This window comes from Elaeis guineensis, chromosome 9, assembly GCF_000442705.2.
Source record: "Elaeis guineensis isolate ETL-2024a chromosome 9, EG11, whole genome shotgun sequence".
Lineage (NCBI taxonomy): Eukaryota > Viridiplantae > Streptophyta > Magnoliopsida > Arecales > Arecaceae > Elaeis > Elaeis guineensis.
This window is the reverse complement of record NC_026001.2, coordinates 24,885,692-24,909,224: the sequence shown is the minus strand read 5'-3', so window position 1 is coordinate 24,909,224 and position 23,533 is coordinate 24,885,692. Positions and strand designations below refer to the sequence as shown.

Genomic DNA, 23,533 nt, shown 5'->3' with positions numbered 1-23,533 from the left:
AATAAGAGCATTGCACCACCTTCTTCTATGAAGTCTTCTTTGTTAGAATGTTATTCCAATTCTGCCAGGTTCGTGATTCCAACATCACCCTTCTCTAATGATTTGAAAATCAAGCCCAAATATTTAAGCCTGGTTAGGGAATCCAGCAGAAGCAGGCAAGATTGTCTATTGGATCATGGATTGTACAACTTATTTCAAAAAGGCCATATCAACCCAATCACTTTCCAGCCCAAATCTTCCGGGAGATATCCTGTAGTCTAACCGGCCCATAAATGGGATTTGGGTCAACACTAGAATGGATCTGTAGGAAAAAAAAGGACCTGATTTCCATAGGAAATTTAGCTAAATCCTATTGGATTTTCTAAACATGATAGATAGCTTTCCCAACTTGCATTGCATATCAATGAGAATTTCTTTGACTTTTGCTGATCCCCACCAAGATAAACCAAGAAGTAACTTTTACGAAAGTTAATCTTCAATCTAGTGATCAAATCAAAAATTTATGTCGAATAATCTTCAAGCATAGGAGCTGGTCTCCTTTGGCCTCACAAAAAAAAAAAAGTTTAAAGTGACATCCACATAGTGCAAATTAGTAATTCCATCAACCCCACCCAAGGATCAATGCCTTTAATAAAACGTTGCGGCCTGGCACCGTCAAGATCATAGTTAGTACACCCAGCGAGAGAATGAAAAGAATGGACGGAAGTTCATTCCAAAAATCTTGCCAGTTAGATATGTCAATTGGGCTATACACAGCAGGGACCATGCAAGCATTTTGATATAATTCTTAGTGAATATATAGTGACAAAAAGTTCTTCAATAAAAGAACCATTGCAGCAAAGAGAGTTCATGCACTATCCAACTAGATTATCCATGTGAACCACAAGAATCTTGATATTTCCAACTTAAGATCTACTGAACCAATACCAAAACTCATCCCTACTAGCAATTGGTTTAGTATGGCATGAATCAATACCATACTACTTCGAGACATAACAAAATAGGAAGATGGAGGAGAAGAAGGGGAGTAAGAGATAGAGAGAGAAAGGGAAGGAAGAAGAGGAGAGAGAAGGAAGAGGCTTGCCAGTGACTCTCTTCCCGATGACTCTTTTGGATATTTGCCTGCTTGCTCGACCTTAGTGATATGGCAGCCGAAGAGAAGAACATCGGATAAAAAAATGACGAATCAAGGGCTAAACCCCAACCCTAACCTTAGTGGAATGAGAAAAATCTAATGGGCGAGGCTTATCAGTGACGACCAGCATTAGAGGGGGAGAAAGTAGTATTCGGCAATTTTGGTACCATCTAAGACAACATTCATGAAACAAGTGAATGAGAGAGCCTTAAGGGGGCTCTTAAACTATCAAACAGAACGAGGGATTTCATAAGCAAACTGTCCCATGTAGTTAAACTGCCCTAAACTAGCATCGATATGATTTGGTATAGACTAAACTGCCCTATTCAAATCTGTTCGGTGACCACTATTTCCAACAATTGAGTCTTAAAAAACCTAAGTTCAGCATAATGAAAGAGAGGGAAAAGACATTTTAATTTTTTAAATAGTTAAAAATTTATAACTTCAAATCATCACCAAGCCTCCAAGCTCTCCTTTTAGAAGAGTTACCTCACCCCAAAATTAGTGTTATTTTTAGTTTATTATTGGTCTTTAGATAACATGGATCCACATTGTGCACTAATTTTTAATAATAAATTGATACATATATACATACATGTTTTGTTATAAAAATTACTGCTATCATTTAATTATTTTAAATAGTGAATTTAAAAATATCTAAAGTAATATAGTGATGTATTTCATTAATTTTTCTGTTAAAAAGAAAAAAGGACCATTCGAATATTATAATCTAGTAGAAGTAATTCAATTCAATTAATCTAATATAAAATATTAATATTTAGGTCAATTATAAAATAATCTTGATGGTTCAGAGGTTTTGCTTTCGCTAACAAGTTTGATTCCTTATTTAACATTTTTGCAACGGATTTGGTAAGGATAAAAATGTCCTTTCAAAAACTTATTTAATATTTTAATGGCATTGTTTAATGCTGCCCGATGAAAGACAATGATCGGAGTAAATATGCAAAAAGAATTTGACCTAGCGATAAATATGCAAATTACAACTTTGCATAGGCAAAAAATATGCAATTGGATATCTTTTATGGGATATCTACTGCAAAAATTTCTTAATTACCCTATAAGTATATCTACAACACAACCAGCTCTCAGAATCCATTATTACATCAACACCAGGCACTAATTTTGTTAACTAACAATGTAATAGATAAATAATGTAACAGTTATAATGATGATTAGTTTAAAGTTCAAAATTATTGCTGTTAGACACTGCATACGGTGCTACGCATACGCTCTTGACAGCTATTATATAACAGCTTTTTCAGTCCTAAATAGAATGGATAATAAAAGCAACCTTTTTGACAGAGTTTTGCACTAATTTTTGGTTAATGAAAATATAAATGTAAAATAATACCATGTCGTTCCGATAAAGCAACAAAATTAAGATTCCCAAAAATAAATAAAAAAAAGGGACAAGAAGGGCGTTATTTTGGGCTACAAAGAGCTGCAAATAATAAAACAAATGCCTCGTTGTATTGAGGGTAAAGTAGAAGATGCACAAGGGACTTCATATTTCTTAGATGCAAACGGCTACAGACACTGGTGGAAAACACAATCCGAGACAAGATTACCTGCTTTTGTATTACAAAGCCAGATTTCATCTCAGCATTTTCATGACAAAAATTGCCTGGAGAAGGGTACAAGATCTATAATGACATCTTCCAATACAATGTCAGTGCTGTTTATGCCCTCTTGACAGTTCTGAGGTTTGTAGGCACCACACTTCCAGTTACTTTTAAGTACCTTCTATCATATACCTTGAGAACATCTTCCAAGGTGGTGAGAGATGCTGGTTATTTACACTCTGCTGATCGCAATGAGCTCTCAAGGCGCCACCCTTCTGGTTCCTTTAAGTACATTTTCTCATTCAAATATTGTTCAAGTCTTCCTTCGATTACAATCTTGTTTTGATCTCGTTTCTTCAGAGCAGGCAAAAAGCTACGGGAGATGACATCCAGTATCTTCTGAAACTGAGATTTGTATCTCCTAAATAGTGCAAAACCTGCCATCTGATAACGTAAAAGCTGATTTAGCTCTGAGAAATGCAGTGAATATGGGAAAGAGTCAAGAAGCCAAATCAACCTTTAGGAAGGACTCCAAAGCAGCAGCGGTATATTCATTAGCAGGAAGTGCATTCAGGAACATTGCAAGCCATGCCCATGCTTCTTTTAGGCCATGAGGATTTCTGATACCTTCAATCTCTGTCTACCAAGACACAAAGATGGTATTTATGTGTTGGGTACTGGTACATTCATAGGGTATCTCATGAACATCTAATATAAACCAATCCTTTATAACAGGAATGGATCCTTGGAATCAATAGCAGCCAAAGCAAAATTTCTAGGTTAACAAGTTACTAGCATGCAAGAATGCCTCAGAACATGATCTGAGCAACACTGGCAGCTTGACCAACATCTCACTCTACGCTACTATCTTTCTAGCACAGACACTTGTGATGTTTAACAATTATGTGGAACATGCATCAAAATGTAACATTGCAAATATCAAATAAAATAGAAATAATACTATTTTTGAATTTCCTATATTTTGACAATTTTCTTTCATTCTTGCTTAGTATATTGCTATTATTGCAATTAAGGGGACAATTTGTTCATGAGAGAGTGAAGGTAGAACAGACATTGATGCATGATTTATGGACAATATTTAAGCACAGTTAACCAGAAATGAATTTCCTACACTATCTATTTAGTGCCCCAATTGCACCACCTTCTTCCCTTCCCCAATAAAAAAAGGGTGATACTTCAGAAAACTTGTAAAACTCTGTCAAATAAGGGTATTAGTTCTCCAGACCCGCAAGAAAATAGTGGAGCTTAGTTTCGCAGTAGAATTCCCCTTTTTCTTTCTCATGTTTCTTACAGTTTTCTTCTATTGTGTCATTGCTTCCTGTTTCTTACTTCAACAAGTTTGTCTAACTATAGCATTTTCCTCCACTCTTACATACTGCTTATAAGTTCCGTTGGAAGGTGGCAGTTATGGTTTTAAGAGATGCGTATGGTTGGAGGAGAGAATTTCTCAGATAATGATCTGGTTGACAAAGAGTGCTGTTGACAGTGCATTTTGGGAGGTTTGTTGATTGAGATATTCATGGCCCTAGAGAAAACATACTTGCAGATTTCTGAAATAATTTAATAGTATTATTGTAATTCTACAGCCATTTTGTTTGGCACCATTAGCATCCGGGAATAGGAGTAATAAATATAGACCTGAATTAATGCAGCATATAATTTCATATAAGACCTGACACGATTCAGGTCACTCTCAGAGATTTGAATCTTCCCATCTTCATGGTAGCCCATCATTTTCAAGTGATCTCTGGTTCCCGGTGCTGGCTGCAATGAGTGAGGTATTGATTAAAAACTTTTCAAAAATTATTCCAAATGGAAGATTTAACCAATACATTAAAAAAAAAATCACAAATACAAAAAAATGGAATACTTGTATTTTGTATGGTATAAAGTCAGATTTTTGCAACAAAAGACTTTCATCATGCTTCTAAAATTCACTGCAACCATTAAATCTATTGCACTTATCCAAATTATATTTGGGAAATCCTCCATAAGTAGTTTGTTTATATATTCCATAAAAGAACAGTAGTATCCAGACTACAGAGTCACTTGAGAAGGCTAAGCATACCAATTGGCTTGTTTGAGTTATCGCTCTCAAAGATGTAGAGTCACTTGACAAACTTGTGCTTTAGCACAAAATAAAATTTCATAGTAAATCTATATAATGTAATTGGAATATGCAATTAGATAAAATAGCCTACCAGTTGTTAAAATTGATTATATTATTAACTGCAAATGCAGTTAAATCATGTTATCGTTTTCTCAAATAACCTTTACGAGATCATTAGGAAATTAGTATTATTCAATGATTTTTCTTTTTGAATATTGAAGAAAAGCATAAGCATCATTTAGAAATAATAAGTAAAATGCCAATCAAAGTTGGATATAGCTTTATTTTTTTGGCTATAGCTGTAGATAAAAAGTAGATCATCTAAGAATTAATGCAATATAAAATAGATAATTTACAGTCAGAAAAACAATTGCTGGGCTTACATTTGAGCTCTGCAGATGCTTTGGAACGGTGTAAATGCAAGCTTTGTGGAACTCAGCCAGAACAAGATCCATCGTAACTGGGAACTGAGGATGATCCAAACAGTCAGTTCACATACTTGAAATGTTAATATGCATAATGATACATGTGAAAACAAAATGATGAATCTAACATCTATTTGAAACCAATATTTACCAATAGGCAAATAGAAATCTATGACTTTTGACAGCAACGATTTCCTACCTCTACTAACAACACAGGTTAAAGTTTGTAATGTAGTTCTCAACGTATACAGAAAGTAGATATGATTTGCAAACTAGAATGCACAACAGGACCAATACAAGCAAATGTACTTATCATCACTCAGCATGGACAATATGATATTTACAAAATATTTTATGTATAAATGTAATGTGCCAAAACAACCAGGTAATGCAACCAATCATTCTCATGATATGTATGTCTGGCAAATATCTTATATTCAAACCAGTCGATATGTATAGAACCTTTTTCCAACTCATTCTACCTATGGTGGTCCGGAGCATTCCAAGGTGCACCAAATAGAACCCCCATTATCTTGCAGTAATATGTCATAATGGTTTGCTATTGGTGCTGAAGTTTTAAACAAAGAAACTATGAGGCAAATTTTAGTTTGGCGAATTGAATTCTGTTTTCAAATAAAACAAAACTCAAACATTTTCAATGAACATGGATCAATGGATTTTTCAACCAAAGTTGTGGATCTCTTATTAAATCAACCTGTATAAAGCAAACTGAAATTGAAAGGTGGCCTTTTATTGAACCATCTGCCAGATCTAATAAGTTGAAAATAACTCTGACCGGAACCTACCAATAGGGGTTAGATTTTTGTTAAAAACCATCTGTCATGAATAAAGATAAGATAATTAATATTATATTTCAATTAAGAGGTGCAATCTAAAATTGCTTTTGACAAAAAATACAAAACTGTAAATTTTCCAAAAATCATGTTTAGTATTTATTTGAATTGATGAAAGTTTTATGACATATCAATTAAACAATATATCACAAGCAAGTTTACTTGGGATGTATTAGTGTATCATAGTCAATACTGTCTAGTTCATCTAATTTGTTCCATAACTTAATATAGTATATTTATCTATGTTAATATTATTTGAATTGATGAAAGTGTTATGACATATCAATTAAAAAATATATCACAAGGAAGTTCACTTACTTGGGATATATTAATGTATCATAGTCGATACTGTCTAATTCATCTAATTTGTTCCATAACTTAATATGGTACATTTATCTATGTTAATATTATGTTTCCAGCAGACCATCACATGGATGAAGCCTACCGAGTTGACTGTGCTGCATCAGCAAAAGATGCAAATGCTATATAAGGAAATGCACATATAAGAATCTGGCTCATGTAAATGGATTCATATAAGATGTCTCGAAGTCCTTTGGGAGGTCTACGCAAGAGTATTTGGTCAGTTGGAGGACAAATTAAAATAATGCAAATAGTCATTGGTTTCATATAAAAGCAAACATCTTGCACAATCAGATACGGGCACAAAGAACAGAAGGCATGAGCTTTGTCTTTTGAGGCATCTTCATTTGGATCACATGGACCAGTGCAGCATGCAAAGAGCACAAGGCATGCACAAACCACATAGATGCTTTCCAGATATTTGTTTTATCACAAGAGAATTGCTGGTGCAACTGGGTTCCACATTTTATTTTGAGGAATTTGTGAAGAATGTTCTCATGTTTTTATGTTATATATTTACACCATTCCTAAACGAGAATTCTTCCACAAAAATATTTTTTTATGAAGTTGAATCCTCTAGTTTGAACATACTTTTGTACTTTCAAAAAATAAAAATATAAAAAAGAAAAGCACTATAGATTCTTCTTTTGATAAAATCAATTTCAGTTCAAAAATTCTACTTTCGCATCTTTCGAAAAAGGCTTATTTTTTTTCAACAAAAAATGCCATAGCTCTATAATTTCTATTATTCTATTCCGATGATTTCTTACTGGGTTTGGTTAAAACGGTCCATCTTTTGATAGTGCATATGAAAACAGAATGAGGCAGGGTTTGGATGAATATTCTGAACAATAAGCGGAGAATCCATCAGAAAACAATAAGTCTTTATTAAACGACATAAATTTGAGGCATAATTTATATGCAATGTTATTGCATCCAAGTTTCCATGCCAGGTGCTCTCACAAGTTGATTGTAGCTCTCCAATAGCACTGCATAAAAGACATCATTAGACTGATCACCCAGCAAATGCCACTGCTATGAGAAATAATATTTCTTAAATTTCACTAGCATCTTTATTATCACTCGTATCACCATTTCTAAGTATGCTTTGATAGGAGTATACATGGATAGAGTGGATTGCTGACTTGTTACAGGAAGGAAATAGCTAATGTGAAAATTGACCATCTTATACCACTCCAGGATAAATTATCAGCCATGATGCTAGCTGATTGAAACAAACAAGCAAAAAGAAAAAGAAGAAAAAACTTGATCTAATGTCGGTGCTTGTTATTCAATTCGTGGTACTGCATCCATCCCCCTCAACGTCAATAATGTAAAAAAGTTCATTTCTTCAAGCTCATCAACATGGAGAGCACAAATATCAAGGACGCTGCATGTGTGATTTCACTACATCTTGCTGACGCAAATACAGTGAGCTTAAATACTCTTCCTTAAACATTAATGATATGCTAATGTAAAAATGTGCACCAAATTGCACTTGCATGAAATATTTGATGATACTAAGAGACTCTAATTAGGAGACCTCTGGAATCATAATATTATGCTAACCACAAAACCATCATTTGCGCTTCTGTTTCCAGCATATAGGGGTCTGCAGTTTCAAACTAACTTTAGCATTATGCTAGCAGTAGGCACCATCAATTGTCCTGAGTGAGGTGAAGTATGATTCAAACGGCTCAGCAAATCATAGGAAAGAATGCTTACAGATTCAAGTTGGCCTTAGGAAATCTCCAGAAAAGAACTCCAGAACTATGAATTATGTTAATCTCGAAACAGGTGCCTCTTTTTCTAGCATATAGAAAGTCTGTAGATGTCAACCAATTTCAGCACTATGCTATCATTAGGTACCATCAGTTTGTCCCTGAGGAGGCAAATTATGAATCAAACGGCTCCACTAGTCAAGGATCCTTAGAGATCCGACAGATTACATAAGCCTTATATAGTTTCAAGAGTATCTAATTGAAAATCCATCACAGTCATCTTTACGCATGTACATGTAACCATGATAGAAAGAACAGGCCTAACATGGAAAAAATGACATATGTTGGCATAACAATATTACATTAAAAATGATAAATGTTTACATAACAATATTACAGAAAGGGTTCGATAATTGATGTCCAGAACTTTGCTTTATAATACTAAAAAAGAGTATACATCCTATTAGGCAGCCAAAAAGAGTACAAGACATATCACAGGAAAGAAAAGGAACAAAATTAGTTCATACAAAGGCACGGAAATACCCTACTATTTATAGAATATAATTTAAAGAATTCAAGGATGATAAAGAATTTAGCAGACTTAAGACTTCCCAATTACTAGTTGTGTAAATCTAAGTTAAGAAGAGCAAAACCTGTGATGTAACAAGGAGAATGACATGGCCACAAGCAAAAGCAGTGTGATCATAAATTCCGAAGTTTTCACATGAGACAACCTATTAAAAATGGTTAAATATTAGTTAAAAAACAAATTATTGATTAGATTGTAACAAGCAACATGCATCATATATAAATGATAATTAAATTTAAGTATACATGCATGAACAATTTCAAGTTAAAAATATTTCCTAATAAAGTAAGATTTTTTTTTTATGGGATGCCTACATATCCAGTTAAATCGCCTTACTTGAGTTGTGTAAAAAAGTCATATCATGGTTTTTCTTTGCTTGCTTAAGAGAAGCAGTGCTTGGTTAGCTGGCCCATTTACTTAAAATGCAGGATGGCCTTGGTTTAGGTCTTCTTTACGAGTATGGGTTCTAAGAACAGTACATATCCATTCATGTGCAGTATAATAAATATGCAAATTGCAATCCCAATAGCTATTAAGTGCTTTTGCATTTTGCTTGATGCATCATGTGAAGATGTGAACTTTGAAGCTGACCACGGTTCAGAGTTCTGACCATGGTATTTTGTTGAAGTGTCAATGTAGGTTCAAATGAGCTTCGGAGATCCAACCAGGCTTCACCAAATGCAGGCATAGCCCCGAGATATTTACAAGGGGCATCGAAGCATCCCACCAAATGTAGTGGAGAAAGGGAAAAAGACAGCAAATAGGAACATGCCAACATGGATGAAATATTGTAAAAGGGCAAGACACTTGACAAGCAAGAATATATTAACAATTCATAGCAAGGTTTTAATTCCCGTGGGTGTCCCGGTTTCTCTATGGAACGAGATACCCCACCGTCCCACGCCCCACCGTCCCGTCCTGTCCTAGCAACAATCCCAATCATGCATCCTAATAGATATCCTCCATCTCTCTCCCCTTCTTCTTTCCTTTCTTTCGTTCTTTTTTTTCTTTTCTTTCTTTCCTTCTCTTTTTCTTTTCTTCTACCTTCCTTTCTTTTCTTTAATTTATCTTTCTTTTTCTTCTCTGTTCCTTTTTTTTTTTCATTTTTCTTTTTCTTTCCTTCCAATTTTTTCCTTTTCTTCATCTTTTTTTCCTTTCCTTCTTTCCTTTCTTCTTCTCTCCCCACATGGATAGGTTTCGGAGTCCTGAACCCATCCCAGTCATGTTTTTTCATAGGAACGAAACAGGACGGCCAGATCGCCCCCCATCCTATCGGCACGTAAAACCTTGGTTCATAGCCCACATGGTGTGATGCCACACTACGAGCTTTGCCACCTTAATTTCAATAGTTGTACCCCAGAGTTCATCATATAATGTGTTAGCCACAATCATTTGACTCTTAAGCCCCATGAAGGCCTAGATAGTGTCAAGGTTGCAAAACTACGTGGCATAATGCATTCAAATAACATAAAAAAAGAAGACATTTTCATAAAAGTCGAACTAGTCAAAATATAAGCACAAAACAAGGCTTTCAAAATTTTAAACTTTTGATATCTGAAGTCTAATTAGCCATGTTAACCAATTAAAGTGCAGATCAACATCAAGACTTGTGAAATTCAAGAATATTTAGCATCGTCAGGTCCAATCACTGATTTTTTTTTTCCTTGTTTGAAGCTTGACTCCTTCGGTCTTGTTTTTATAAACCTGTAGTAGAATAGCTAGTTCACCTTATATTCTGACCTACTTATGGAGGAAACATATGTTGCAGACTACATATTTGTCCACAGATTGATTTTGAACCAAAATCTAGTTTTTTGACAACTTTTATTTCTAAGAAGCAACTTAAACTTGAGAAAATCCATGGTAGACCAAATATTTGATTTGTATATTAAAAATGTGTCACTGACTTGCATGGTTATAAGACCACTTCCATCATAAAATTATAAATGAGCAGCCAACTGGTAGTGAAAACCCTGGCAGCTGCAATTGTTACAATGCTAACCTAAGATCGGAACATTGAAGCCACCGCTCTCTATGACAGTGTGTATGAGATTTGCACACAAACAAATTACAAAATAAACAATAAGATACAATAGCTTTGAAACAGAGAAAGGGAGATGCCTCTCAGCTTTCGCCTCACACAACAAAAGAAGGAAAATGCTCACAGGTGGAGGAGAAAACCAAAACTTTGTTCAATAATGGCTATTGTTAGGTTATGTTGTGGTACATATAACAACCACTCTACCTCAGTTTGACTAGCGCTAAACTAAAAAAAACTCCTCTGATTCCTTTTATGATAAGATTCCATCTGTGGCGTAATTCGTTCAGTGATGGATATTGTTAGGTTTCACTGAGTGCTATATATAACAACCACTTGACCTCAGTTTGACTAGCACTAAACTAAAGAACTTTGATTTCTTCAAATATGATAAGATTCCATTTGTGGTGCAATTCGTCTTGTAGCTTCCAAAAAACAAAGCTAAACTAAAACCTCTACCAGAGTAACCACGCCTCACCAAGGACTTCAGCACCTCAGCACCTCATCCACTTGGCACCCAACATGCTAGGCAAAGAGGGGCACGAAAGGAAAGCAGGCAACTACTAAATACAACCTGAAAAAAAAAAAAGGCAATTACAACCCCAATGGAGATAGTGGAGCAGTCGGTTCACTCAAATTTAGAGACCAAAAAAGGTAGCAATGAAAGTTTTGGTGATCTCGGATCTAGTGGCCAAGGAGAAAGTGGACATAAGACCACCGTTTTTGAGACACGATCATAGGATGGTCTTCGATTCACCTGAAAGTCATAGTTTATACATGCTACGTAAGATAGGGACCATAGTGCACGAGCTAGTAAAGCCCGCAAGGATAAAATTGTATATAGGAAACGAACACCTCTAGATCTTTCAAAAGGATATGATGCAATCGTAGATGACCTCACAAATAGAGTTAGATCCATAGACGTATCAGGTTTCGAATTGTATGCTGGATCTTAAAACCCACACCTATAAACAGCCTATGACCCATACGATAGTGGTATGGTGCGCCTAAGTCATTGGCTTCCAATAGCCACTATCCTACATAGCCTGAAGCACCTTACATATCGGATTTTGCTGCCGACATATTCGAATGGACCCCTCCAAACCATACTATCAGCCAAAGGACACATCTTAAAGCTAAAGCTTTATTGAGGGATCCAAGATCAGTTATAACCTAGAGTGCATGAACGTACAAAACTACGATGCCACTTGATTAGAGGAGTGGGCTTATATGCCTCCTGATTATATTAATGATCCAGAAATGAGAGACATTGCCACTCGATGAGATTCTAGATGTCGATATGTATATTATACTTTATATACATGCAACTGATTATATTATTTTACATTTTGTATCTCACTAATTAATTTTAGAATATTTTATATTGCTTCTTCTAGCATGCAAAGCCACGATCGCTAGCTTTTTTCTTTGCACTTTGGTTTATGGCTGACGCTAATACAAAAGGCTTCAGGGTAGCAAACCTAATGACATAGATTTTCAGGTTTTTGGCTCCCCAAGATAGTATTATTTCAGTGCGAAGCCATAATGATGCAGAAAAATCACTCCAATATGTCAAAAAGCATGATTTAAGGTGTACCAAGATGAAAGAAATATCAAAAAACATCAAGAAACATCAAATACCGAATGATAGAAATATCAAAAAAAAAATCAAGAAACATCAAATTAGACTTAAAATCATTCAAAAAACTAAAAAAATCAATTACCTTTCATTAAACCATAAAAAAATTGAGAAAAAAAATGGCATGCCAGTTCGAAACTGGCATGTCTTAATGTAGCGTGTCGATAGGTACCATACCAAAGTGAGCGCCAACCGATACGGATCCCATTGCTAGTTCGGCTAACCTTGATCTGATCAATAAAGTAGGAATTTCATGACCACATCACCCATCGGATAAGCATCATCTCATTGGCATTAACACCAATCAAACAACCATTACTCGAAGAACTTTTATATATTGTTAAGCATCATTGGAAATGAGGAAAATTATAAGCGTCACCTAACTAAATTTGATTGTACAATAAAACTAATAAGGTGACACTAATGTACTAGAAAACCTATTTTAAGTTAACGATTCAACCTGACAATACATATAGCAATTGAATCTTACATCTGCACACCAACTTCTCCACAAATCAATTAAAAAAGGTTTAATGGTTATGGTTACATGCAGAACAACTACCATACGTAAAACCCAATCCAAAAGCTAAGCATACTTTTGAACCAAGTGGACCAAGAGGGATATTACAAACAAATCTCCTTCCAACATTTCATGTCTTATTCTTCCTCTCATAAATGGATTGCTCCTCTAATCATCACATTTCAAATTTACATAGTACTAGTGCATTTTTCCTTTTTTTTGGTTATTAACATGTTGTTCAGTTTTCGAGTTATTAAGCCATTTATTGATCATATATTGTTTATATACATCATATGTGTTACAACGACATCTCTGAAGACCTTAATAAAGAATCCATGGCCAACCTAGTTCACATACTTGTAAAACTTACCAGCAAGGCAATAAGCGAGAAACTATAAAACATTTCATCTTGTATGCTTGCTAGGTTTGAAACAAGTGCATTTAAAAGAAAGCAAATGCACATGTTAGCACCAGATTATGCTGAAACGGATAGATAGTGTCCTGACAACTAACCAAAAGATATGACAAATGAAGGGAAATTTTAGCATCATACTAAAAGGAAAATCAACTTTTAAGTCATTAAAGTTTTTTTACAGCTCATAGGATGCACTAAAAGCTTCCATCCAAAACCACCATTAACAGTGAAGACAGTTTCTGAACAATGTAACATCATCTTATTAGGCTATGACTTATAAGCAAGCAAACACCTCCTATCGCAATAACCATACACAAGGCTTTGCAAAAGGCCTTGTGTAATATTAAAATTATGAAAACCAGAAGTGAAGCAGGAAAAAACATACATCTTTCGTTGATATTGCCTGTCTAATCTTTTATCCATCTCCCGCCTTGTTTCTGTATATTTCTCAACCCGAGCAATGGCAGAAGCCGATCTATCAATTTCAATCTTCTGATATGCTTCCAGTTCATTTAATTTACTCCTAACTTCCTCCTGGAAATTGAAGCATTTAGTTTTGACATGGTAACTTTCAACGAGAATAATCAAGTATATCCATCAGTTCCGAATATTAGATATCACAAAAAAGAACTGTATATATCGCACATATATTTAGCATGTAGAAGTGTAAAAGCATATTCATAAAAGTGAAGGACCAAATGGGTCAACCAACAGTGACAGGTTAAGTGAAAATAAATCCTATTTCATGGGTACATGATATTTCTATTTACAAATGATCTTTCATTCAACCAATTCAGATATAAATGTGGTCAGCCACTAGAAATTCATTAAACATCAACAAGGGGAGTCCATTCTTGCCAGTGAAGTGTAATAGTTCACTCAAAAACAGAAATGTTGCATGGAGCCAACTTTGGTTCAGGAGCACGGAAATGATGTAGACACATCCTTGATCCTTAAGGTGTGGAAGCATCTAGAAATGATTTTGATAAAATACTATATGTTTCCTTTTTGCTATTCATTTTTTAAATCAAACAAGAAAAAGAACTCAAAAATTGATAAAACAACAAAAAACACTGTGAAAAGTTTTTTTCTATTTAAATAAAAGATAATGGATCAAGGTTCATACCAAGGTCCATTATACCGGTACTGATGCACGTAACGGCACCACGCCGGTATGATACAATACCGGTACCATACCGTACCGACATACGATACACTCCCGCATATCGGTTCGATACCGATACAATTTTTTTTGGATTTTGTTTCATTTTTTTGGATCTTCAAGTTATTAATTCATAATTATAACCTCAAAAAAATTTTTAAAATCATTCTAAACATGATTCTGAAACTCTGATTTTTTATTTTTTTAATTTATTTTTTTATATTTTTTATGAATAAATATATATTTAAAATATATATATATATAATTAATGAAAGTCAATAAATGTTACGCTCTGAATTTTTTTCTTACAAATTTCTGCAAGTATAACAAAACACGGCAGTTTAATAATTATTAAAAAATATTATATATAAATTTAAAAAAATTCAATAATAATTTTAAAACTTATAAATTCAAAAAAATATGTTATATGCTTCAAATAATATTTTTGAATTAACTAAAATATAATACTATTTTTACATATTTTTTATTTTATAATATTTTTTATTATTTAAATAATTATAAAAATATTTTTTAATTTCAAAAATTTTTAAAAAAATTCGAGGTTAGATTTAAGTAGCTTGAATCATTCTAAAGATGATTCTGAAACTCTGATTTTTTTTTGAATTTATTTTTTTTATAATTTTTTTACGAATAAATATATATAAATATTTAAAAATATATAATTAATGAAAATCAATGATTTTAGTGTCATCATGTAAATCTTCCAAAGATTTATCACATATAATCAAATCGTACCAAAATCACAAAATTTTGGCATGATTTTCTCTTATTTTCATACTTCTTTGTTCTTATCTTTTTTAATAATAAAAATATAAAAAATAAAATATTTACTAAAAGAATAATACATTGCCTTACTTCCAGCCAAAAATCAGCATCTCCTCGAACCAGTGCTGTAATTTGACAAAAAAATTTTCTCTTTTTCTAATTTTTTCCGCATCTCATTTTCCTCTCAGACGAGCTCGAGAGTTCTCTAAGAGAGCTCTCGGGTCTCTCAGACAAAGCACCTAGATTGTCACTAAATGACAGCCCAGACCCTACTACAACCCCCCACCCCCATGTGATGTTTGTCAGTACGGTTCAGCTCGACCGAACCGTATCGAGCCATGCCGTCCGATTTCGAGCGGTATGGCCCCGAACCGTGCCAAACCGCCCAGTTCGGTGCAGTTCGGACCTATTTTTTGGGAAAAATGGCCGAATCAGATCGGTTAGCCGCCAGTCCGATTCGGTACGCCCTGTACCGGACGGTTCGGCCCGATACGGCATTCCTTGGTTCATACATTGGTGATCATTCCATCATTGTACCGAATTGAGACTCAGTATAGGAGACATACTGAGTCTTGGTAAGCCAAACCAACCACCGTACCAGGCATAACACCACTGTACCAGCATAGTACCGGTATGGCATCCATTATCGAGATGGCGAACCTTAAATGGACTGATGAGAAGGTTCAAACTTTGGAGCATCAAGAAGTAATGTAGAAATGAAAGTGAGATATTCATGTGGATTTGACTACATAGGTAGAAGACTCTTGGCACCAAGGCATGAAATAAATAATATGGCCAAGCTGAACAATCCTGCAATATCAATTCTAACAATAAAAGAACATGATCTAAGGATTAGGGTCTTGTATCATGCATTTCTCATGAATGACCTAGAAAAATTGCTGACATCTTCACAGCAAAAGGTATCTCAAATTCTCGCTTGTTGTAGATGCCCATCGTACGTTACAACCATTGACAGGCAATATACATGTAGATATTAGACAAAGATATGCAATAAGCCACTTTGAGGACTGAGTTTTCTTACTATGGATTAAAAATTTCAATTATGTTGACCAATATAGCTGCAATACAAAAATGGAAAACTGAGTATAGCAACAAGACTATGCGGCAGGAGAGCAGATTACAGAAGAATTTGTGTTTTTCTCTTAGATGCATTCTCAAAGAAAATGACTTTTCATTAAATCCAGCGCATATTATGGTCGATAAAACTATCAAACATTATGCTCAATAAGAAATAAAGCAGCATCCCTGGTGTAAGTGCTAATATTATGCTCAAAAAACATATCTAAATTTCACCATACTAATAAACAGTAAGGTTATAACTTACAACTATTTCAGTTTATAGAACAATGAAATTTTTGATTTAACTACTAGAGTTTTACTTGATTTTTCTATAGGTAATTTAAATGTTTATAACTTCCTAGAAATACTTACTATTTAAGTAAATAGATTCTTATTAATGGGACATGTTATAACAAACCCACTTCTTACTCTCTTAAAATAAATATATTCTTTTACTTAAATAACAAATTAGTTTAAAGCTTTGAAGCCTTCAAAGAAAGAAAATCAATGAATATGGCCCCCACCTAAGACAGTGGCAGTCCCAAGGTGCACAGTATAACCACCTAGGTGTTAAACTAGGTGCTTGGGCAGCCGTCTTGCCTTGAGGCCTAGGAAGTGGTAGGCACCTAGGCAGTAGGGTTGTCCAAGCACCTATGGAAGACTGCACGGGCACCTCTGACAACCTTGCCGAAAGTGCAAAGTACTTTAAAGAAATCTTGCAATGTTAATTGATATAAAAACAATTAAGACATGTAATAATTAATAGAAGTGCCAAAATTCATGGTAAAAAAACATGTTTGAGATAAAAATCATTTTCGTGTGCATTATCAAGACTTGTCTTTCCACAGAATATATCACAATATAATAAAATTAACTCATGATACACACCTTTACTTTTAGCTGGTGCTCACGTTCAAGTTCAAACAAAATGCCTTCCTCAATGCTTCTTTTGTACAACAAATGGGATTCAGTTGCTTCAGTATGCATTTCATCATCAGACTCTTCAGACTCACTGAAATGGGAAAATCAGTATATATTTTAAAGGAAAGATAAAACCTATATGCAAGATGCAGACAGAGTAACAAGATGCAACACATCAAAAGATATGATCAAAAGGCTTTTTATTTTGTAGATATAATTTCATGATATATGTTCCAAGATATAGTAGGAAAAAGCAAGTAAAATCTACAGAAAATATCCAAATATCATTACAGATATACACAATATTTGCATTATAAATTTAACTACATCACAGGCATAAGCTCCACCAATGGCAAATAATGAGTATTAGAATGTAAAATTGTAGAAGTCATAAAAGATAACTCAAAGGTTTGCTCCCATGATCTACTCTTTTATACATCAGAAGTTCATATTTATGCGCTCACAAGATGCCCATGGCTATGTTGGCTAACTCTACAATTGCAATTGCAATTTTACTAGCACTCATTGCATAACACACTACTTGTTAAACCTGCGATATGCCACCATGTTATCACAGGTGAGGCCACCAACCACATAAGTTCACCTAATTTTTTTCATATGTACAAATCCTTTACAATAATCTAGTCTGCCATGCATCCCCATGGTTTATCATGTGTCACCTGTAATCTTTTACAAATTATTTTGGATTTCTGAGAAGCTAAATCTTGATATTCTTGCCATAATTCTAGAAAATTCTTGATAGCATATAAGATAATTCTCACTAGCAAACCATTCTCCACCATCATACATGCAATTGAAATTCACTAAGATACCAGAGTTAGTATTCCATATAAAATCATATGCCAAAGATAATCATCATGATGTTCGAAACATCTCCTTCTACATTGATAGAAGAAAAGAAGCAACTTATACCACAAGACTGCAAGAGAGCTCGATAGGTCAACTTACACTTCATGAATCATGATAAATTCAGCAAGCAACAGAAGAATATGATGTAGCCCAAACTAAATGTTGATTCATGGATATAAGACAAGAAAGTGACAGATAATACTATGAATATCCTCAGGAGCGTGGATCCTCTGCGGTGCACTGCACGCTGCGGTGCATTGCACGATGGATGGCCTGGGAACAGCATGCATGGGCACGGGCACGCGGCGTGCGTTGTTCGCCACCGTCCATCGCACGATGGATGGCCAGCACAATGCACCTCAGAGGAGCCGCTCTATCCTCAGACCCATTGACCTTGGAGATGAAAATACAAAATTCTAGACTTCTGATGGGGAATGTTACAGTCGTTGTTAGACCAAAACAGAAATTATTATAGAAATGAATGGCTTTCACAGCCCTAATACATGAGAAAAGAATGGATAGATGGTCAACAACATTCAACAGGTAAAGTGGCAGACTACAATGCTAGAATAAAAGAGGGGAGGAACAAGTCTCACAGTCAGACACTGACTGAACATTGTTACAGTCAGTGAACTATAGGTTTTCTATATGTCAAGAACTTTTCACCACGTTCCTTCCTAAGGACTAGTGATATTTTAACAGGATTCATTGGCTATGTCAAGTTATCATGGAGACCAATCAAAAGACATTCAGTTATCAATGAAGTGGCAGCTTATGATAAAGGGGATTTGATGGAAACCAATTAGATATTACAGGTTGAGTGTTTAACTTGCGATAATATGATTAGTCAAGCTTTAGATAATGTGAAATAGAGATACGGGAAAGATGGGACAAGAATTCTTTCGTTTATAAACTCTTAACCCAGACCATCCACATCCAAGCTGAAGAGCAAACAAGACTCTTATACAAGAGACCAGAAGCTTACATGCTATCAACAACCAATGGAAAATGTCATCTTGCCAGTATAGGTACTAAAGTAACCATATAGACTCTGATCAAGAGGTTATGATGTGGAGCAGAAGACTTGATATTCACCAAGTTGAGGATACCAGATAACTGTGTTGATTAACAATATTTACCCCAACAAGTTTACAAGCCACAGGAAGAGCACTGTAACTAGTCAAGAATTTTGAGCTAAAAGAAATTCATCATGGAGCACGGTCTAAAAAACCATCCGTAACAGCCCCGTACCAGCTGACCAGTGGTACTATCTGGGCTGGAATGCTCTGATTTGGCTGAAGTGAGCCTGAGGTACCTAGATTTCCCTAGATCAGGGTGACTGTGGCCCACATAGAAGGAAAACTGCTTGGTACCACCTGGTATCAAGTGTGGCTTGTTAAAGGGGCCTCGTTTTGTAGAACAACTCTGAGAGGGAGTATAAGGTGAGAACTACAAGGCATTGCACATTTAGAGCTCCAATCACTGAATTTGGGTCCAGAAGCAAGCTTCTAGCTAGGCAGTGATGTATCTTTCACTCTTTTTCTAAAAGAATGGACTCTAAATCAAGGGAAAATTGAGAAACTAGATAGGGATCATGCATTCAAATCTCAAGGTACATGCATATACTGATGGCTGGCTGGTGGAATACATATATTGTGTACCAAACCAACAAAGAATATCAACCACTACACCTTTAATACGGCCTATTTCAGTTTCCAATTTTTTAGTCTTTTCCCCTATGTTTTATTGTTTTAATGGTAGGCATTTGCATAAATATGGTACGCTTATTGATCTAAATGCTCTCTCCATCTTACTTGATGTGCACTTAAGCTTTTCAATTGTTAGTTTAATATATAATTTCACATAATTCAAAGTGAAAACAAAATTAAAAAAACTAGAGTTCTGCATTAAATAATTGAAATGTAATTAGGTTACTAGAGATTGATGAGTTAATGAATGATCTAAAGACTATAGTGTGTCCAAGATGAAATCTAAACATAGCCCCTCTCTTGATTAGGGCTGGCAAAATATGACCCGACCCGCCAACCCGACCCGTGTTCGACCCGCCAACCCGACCCGTGTTCGACCCGTCATAAATAGGTTTGGGTTTAGGTTAAACGAGTTCGGATCATAAACGGGTCGACCCGTTTAACCCGTTTAATAATTGGGTCGGATATGGGTTTTAGATATCTAACCCATTTAACCCGTTTAATATTTATATTGGGTTGAGTCAAATAACCCATTTAACCTGTTTAACTTATTTCTGACCCATTTAACCATTTAACCTATTTAATCTGTTTAATCCATTTAAAATCCGTTTAACCTGTTTAACCCATTTAAGACCCATTTAACCTATTTAAAACTTGTTTAACCTATTTCTGACCCATTTAACTTGACCCATTTAACCTGTTTAACCCGTTTAACCTAATTTGACCTATTTAATAAACGGGTTAAATGGGTCAGGTCGGGTTACCTGCTTAACAAACAGGTCGGATTCAGCTTTGAATTTTTGACCCGTTTAATAAACAGGTCGGATTTGGATTGACCATTTTTTAACTCAACCCGTTTATGACCGACCCGACCCATTTGCCACCCCTACTCTTGATGCAACATCGAGCATGGGTGGACTAATAGACATGATTGCTGGATACAAGGTTCAAATTGTGTACCTACTAGAGGTGGTCATGGTACAACTAGAGTGTCATATATTGGTGGTACCATTCATACCAATATGACACTCCAAAAGTACTAGAACTCAAGGTTTGAAATCCCGTGGGACGTAGGCATTCTGATTTTGGCTGGAATGAGACGCCCCGCGTCCCGCCCCGTCCCGGTGGCCGTCTCGATCAGGCGTCCTGGTACATTTTTTTTTTTGATAAATTTTGATCCGACCCTATCAACGCCAACCTCATCATCCCGCAATGTTTTGTTTGTCATTTAATTTATATATTATTTTATATATTATTTTGAATAAAATTGGACCATCTCTAATCCCACGGTGGATAACACGCCACGCTACCTCTTGTATTTCACCGATTCCTAATTGCGCGCTACCCACCGTGCATATGCTTCGGGATTTGCCCTGTTCACTTGGTGCATGCAATAATTTCTCCCTAATCTCATCCCACGGCTCTGAACACGCCACGATATCCCTAAGTTATCCGCAGTGCGCGATCGAATGGCCACAAAACCCCTTTCCTTCCCCTCCGCACCAAGCGATCGAGATTCTTCTTCCCCTCCGCATCCAGTGACCAAGACTCCTCCGCTCCTCTCTCCTCCCGGTCTTCCTCCTCCATCTCGGATTGCTTGTCGTCGGCATTGTCCCCTCTCCTCTCCCTCCTCTCTTCTCCGTCCTGAGGAGTCCCCCATCCGACGTGCCCGTGCTTCCTGCGACGATGACACCAACGCCGACGCACCAACGAAGAAAGGTCGACAAGGTTAATATGGTCTTCTCCTTCATTCTTCTCCCCTTCTCGGCAACAAATGGGCCGTTCTCCCTTATCATCGGCATCCGGCAATGAAATCCCACACTAGGGCTCAATCGGATGATCGTACTAGTGCCTGATCCGAATGGGATGAAGCCGGGACAATCGGTATGGAGGCCAGACAAGCATTTCAGGGTCCCACACTCGTCCCTGGTGCCAGAAACTCAAATGAACGGGATGGGACAGCCCCCGTCCCGTAGGGACTTAAATCATTGCTAGGACTACCTCTATTGGGTACACAATGCAAACCATATGCATCCAACAAGCACAACTGAGTACTCCATGCACTAAAAGTGCCATGGAGGTGAGGGACTCCATTAAAATGTCAAAACACAGTCATTGTTAAAGCTAATATGTCATTTCTTGGTTTATCAATCAAATCAATCATTCTAGTACATTATTCCATTTTGGATGCATCCAATATTGTCTAATTTATCTCATAATGATCTAGTCCAGTTGATAGTACATTTCTATAAGTATCAACTAAACAGCCAATATCTTCCAACATAGGTAGAATATATTTTCCCACATGCATGAAAGCATTAGGTTGGTTCGATGGACCATTGTTTGAGAACTTCCCCAATATTCCCACAGCTTTACAGAAATACAGACCTCCTCCAAACGAAATAAGCTTGAAGGAAAAAGAAAAAACACCTATGAAAGCCAGAAGTCCCCTTCTCCAGCCAAAATTTATCAATGAAAATCCCAACTAACAGGCAGCTTTCTTTCTCAACAAACAATCACGTTACTTCTTGAGTTTTATACCCAAAACAGAAGTACACTAACCTGGTTGGACATTCATCTCCTCTAACACTTTCCATATTCACCAGCCTTAAACGTAGCAGCTCATCCAAACCAGCACAAAACAACCCATGTCTCTACTCACCTATGTTACCCAATCTTCTATTTAGCCTAGAATATGCACAGCTGACACTTAAACAAGAACATGGGTATAACGCTCTGAGAAAGCTGCATGAAAAGAAATTCTTTGGCATTAAAAGGATCTGATGGTTAGACACGTACCGGAACCCAACACACAAGAACATGAGTCCATGTAGCCTGGCAACTTATATAGCTGGCAAGGAATCAACACAATTGCATATGGTGTTAAAAACTAGTCAGGTCTCCCAAAACCAAGATAGATTGGCTAACAGAGACCTATCCCAAGGATGGGCAAGAACTGCAATCGCATATTTCAGTAGTGATCTACCTCAGTCTAAACAACCTCTCTTTTTCCATTTATCAGCCTTCCCTTCTGACAGTTTCAATGACATTCTAATTAGGAAGCTGAACCAAGTAAATACCAGTTCTCAGCTCCTTTTCCTACTCACTTTATCATGGTCATCTCTCGATCCCCGCGCGCGCCCCCCCCCCCCACTGTCCCTTATTCTTCCAGTCATTAGACCAATTTTAAAGTTTGGAAAAAGAGGTTTTTAACAAACATCAACTGCTGCAGCCAATATTATCATCAGCTTTAAGAACAAAGATGGTTAAATAACCGAATCATATGACAGAAAAGACACCCACCTCAAATAAATATCATTGCAAGAAAATCGTGTTCCTGTCACCAAACTCGAATCAAAATTCACTTCATCACCGCTTTCACTTTCTGCTATATCATCATCAGAAACGCACACAACAAAGGGCTTATTACCAGTCCCACCTGTTCCTTTCTTTCAGAATAATCCCTGGACAAAAAAAAAAAGTCAGGTTACAAGATACATGAATCCAGCTATGCCTAAAAAGCTAAGAAAAATGAGGGTGAATGACTACCAGTCTGCTAGTTTTAGAGGCACAGGAGGACCAAGCTGCCGCTCTC

The 23,533-nt window shown here is 36.0% G+C and overlaps 1 protein-coding gene across 2 annotated transcripts in view; it reads right to left on the bottom strand.

The window, feature by feature from the left end:
• Positions 1–2,604: 2,604 nt before the first annotated feature.
• The window catches only part of LOC105031944 (mRNA export factor GLE1), a gene marked incomplete in the record, with an annotated part of 35,094 nt that continues 14,165 nt past the window's right edge, over positions 2,605–23,533 (bottom strand). Inside the window, 5 exon segments of one of the 2 annotated variants that reach the window (XM_073243583.1) lie at positions 2,605–3,162; positions 3,236–3,358; positions 4,378–4,503; positions 5,233–5,316; positions 8,863–8,943. In XM_073243583.1, coding sequence (XP_073099684.1) covers positions 2,947–3,162; positions 3,236–3,358; positions 4,378–4,503; positions 5,233–5,316; positions 8,863–8,943 — 630 coding nt within the window. 2 annotated transcript variants of the gene reach the window in all.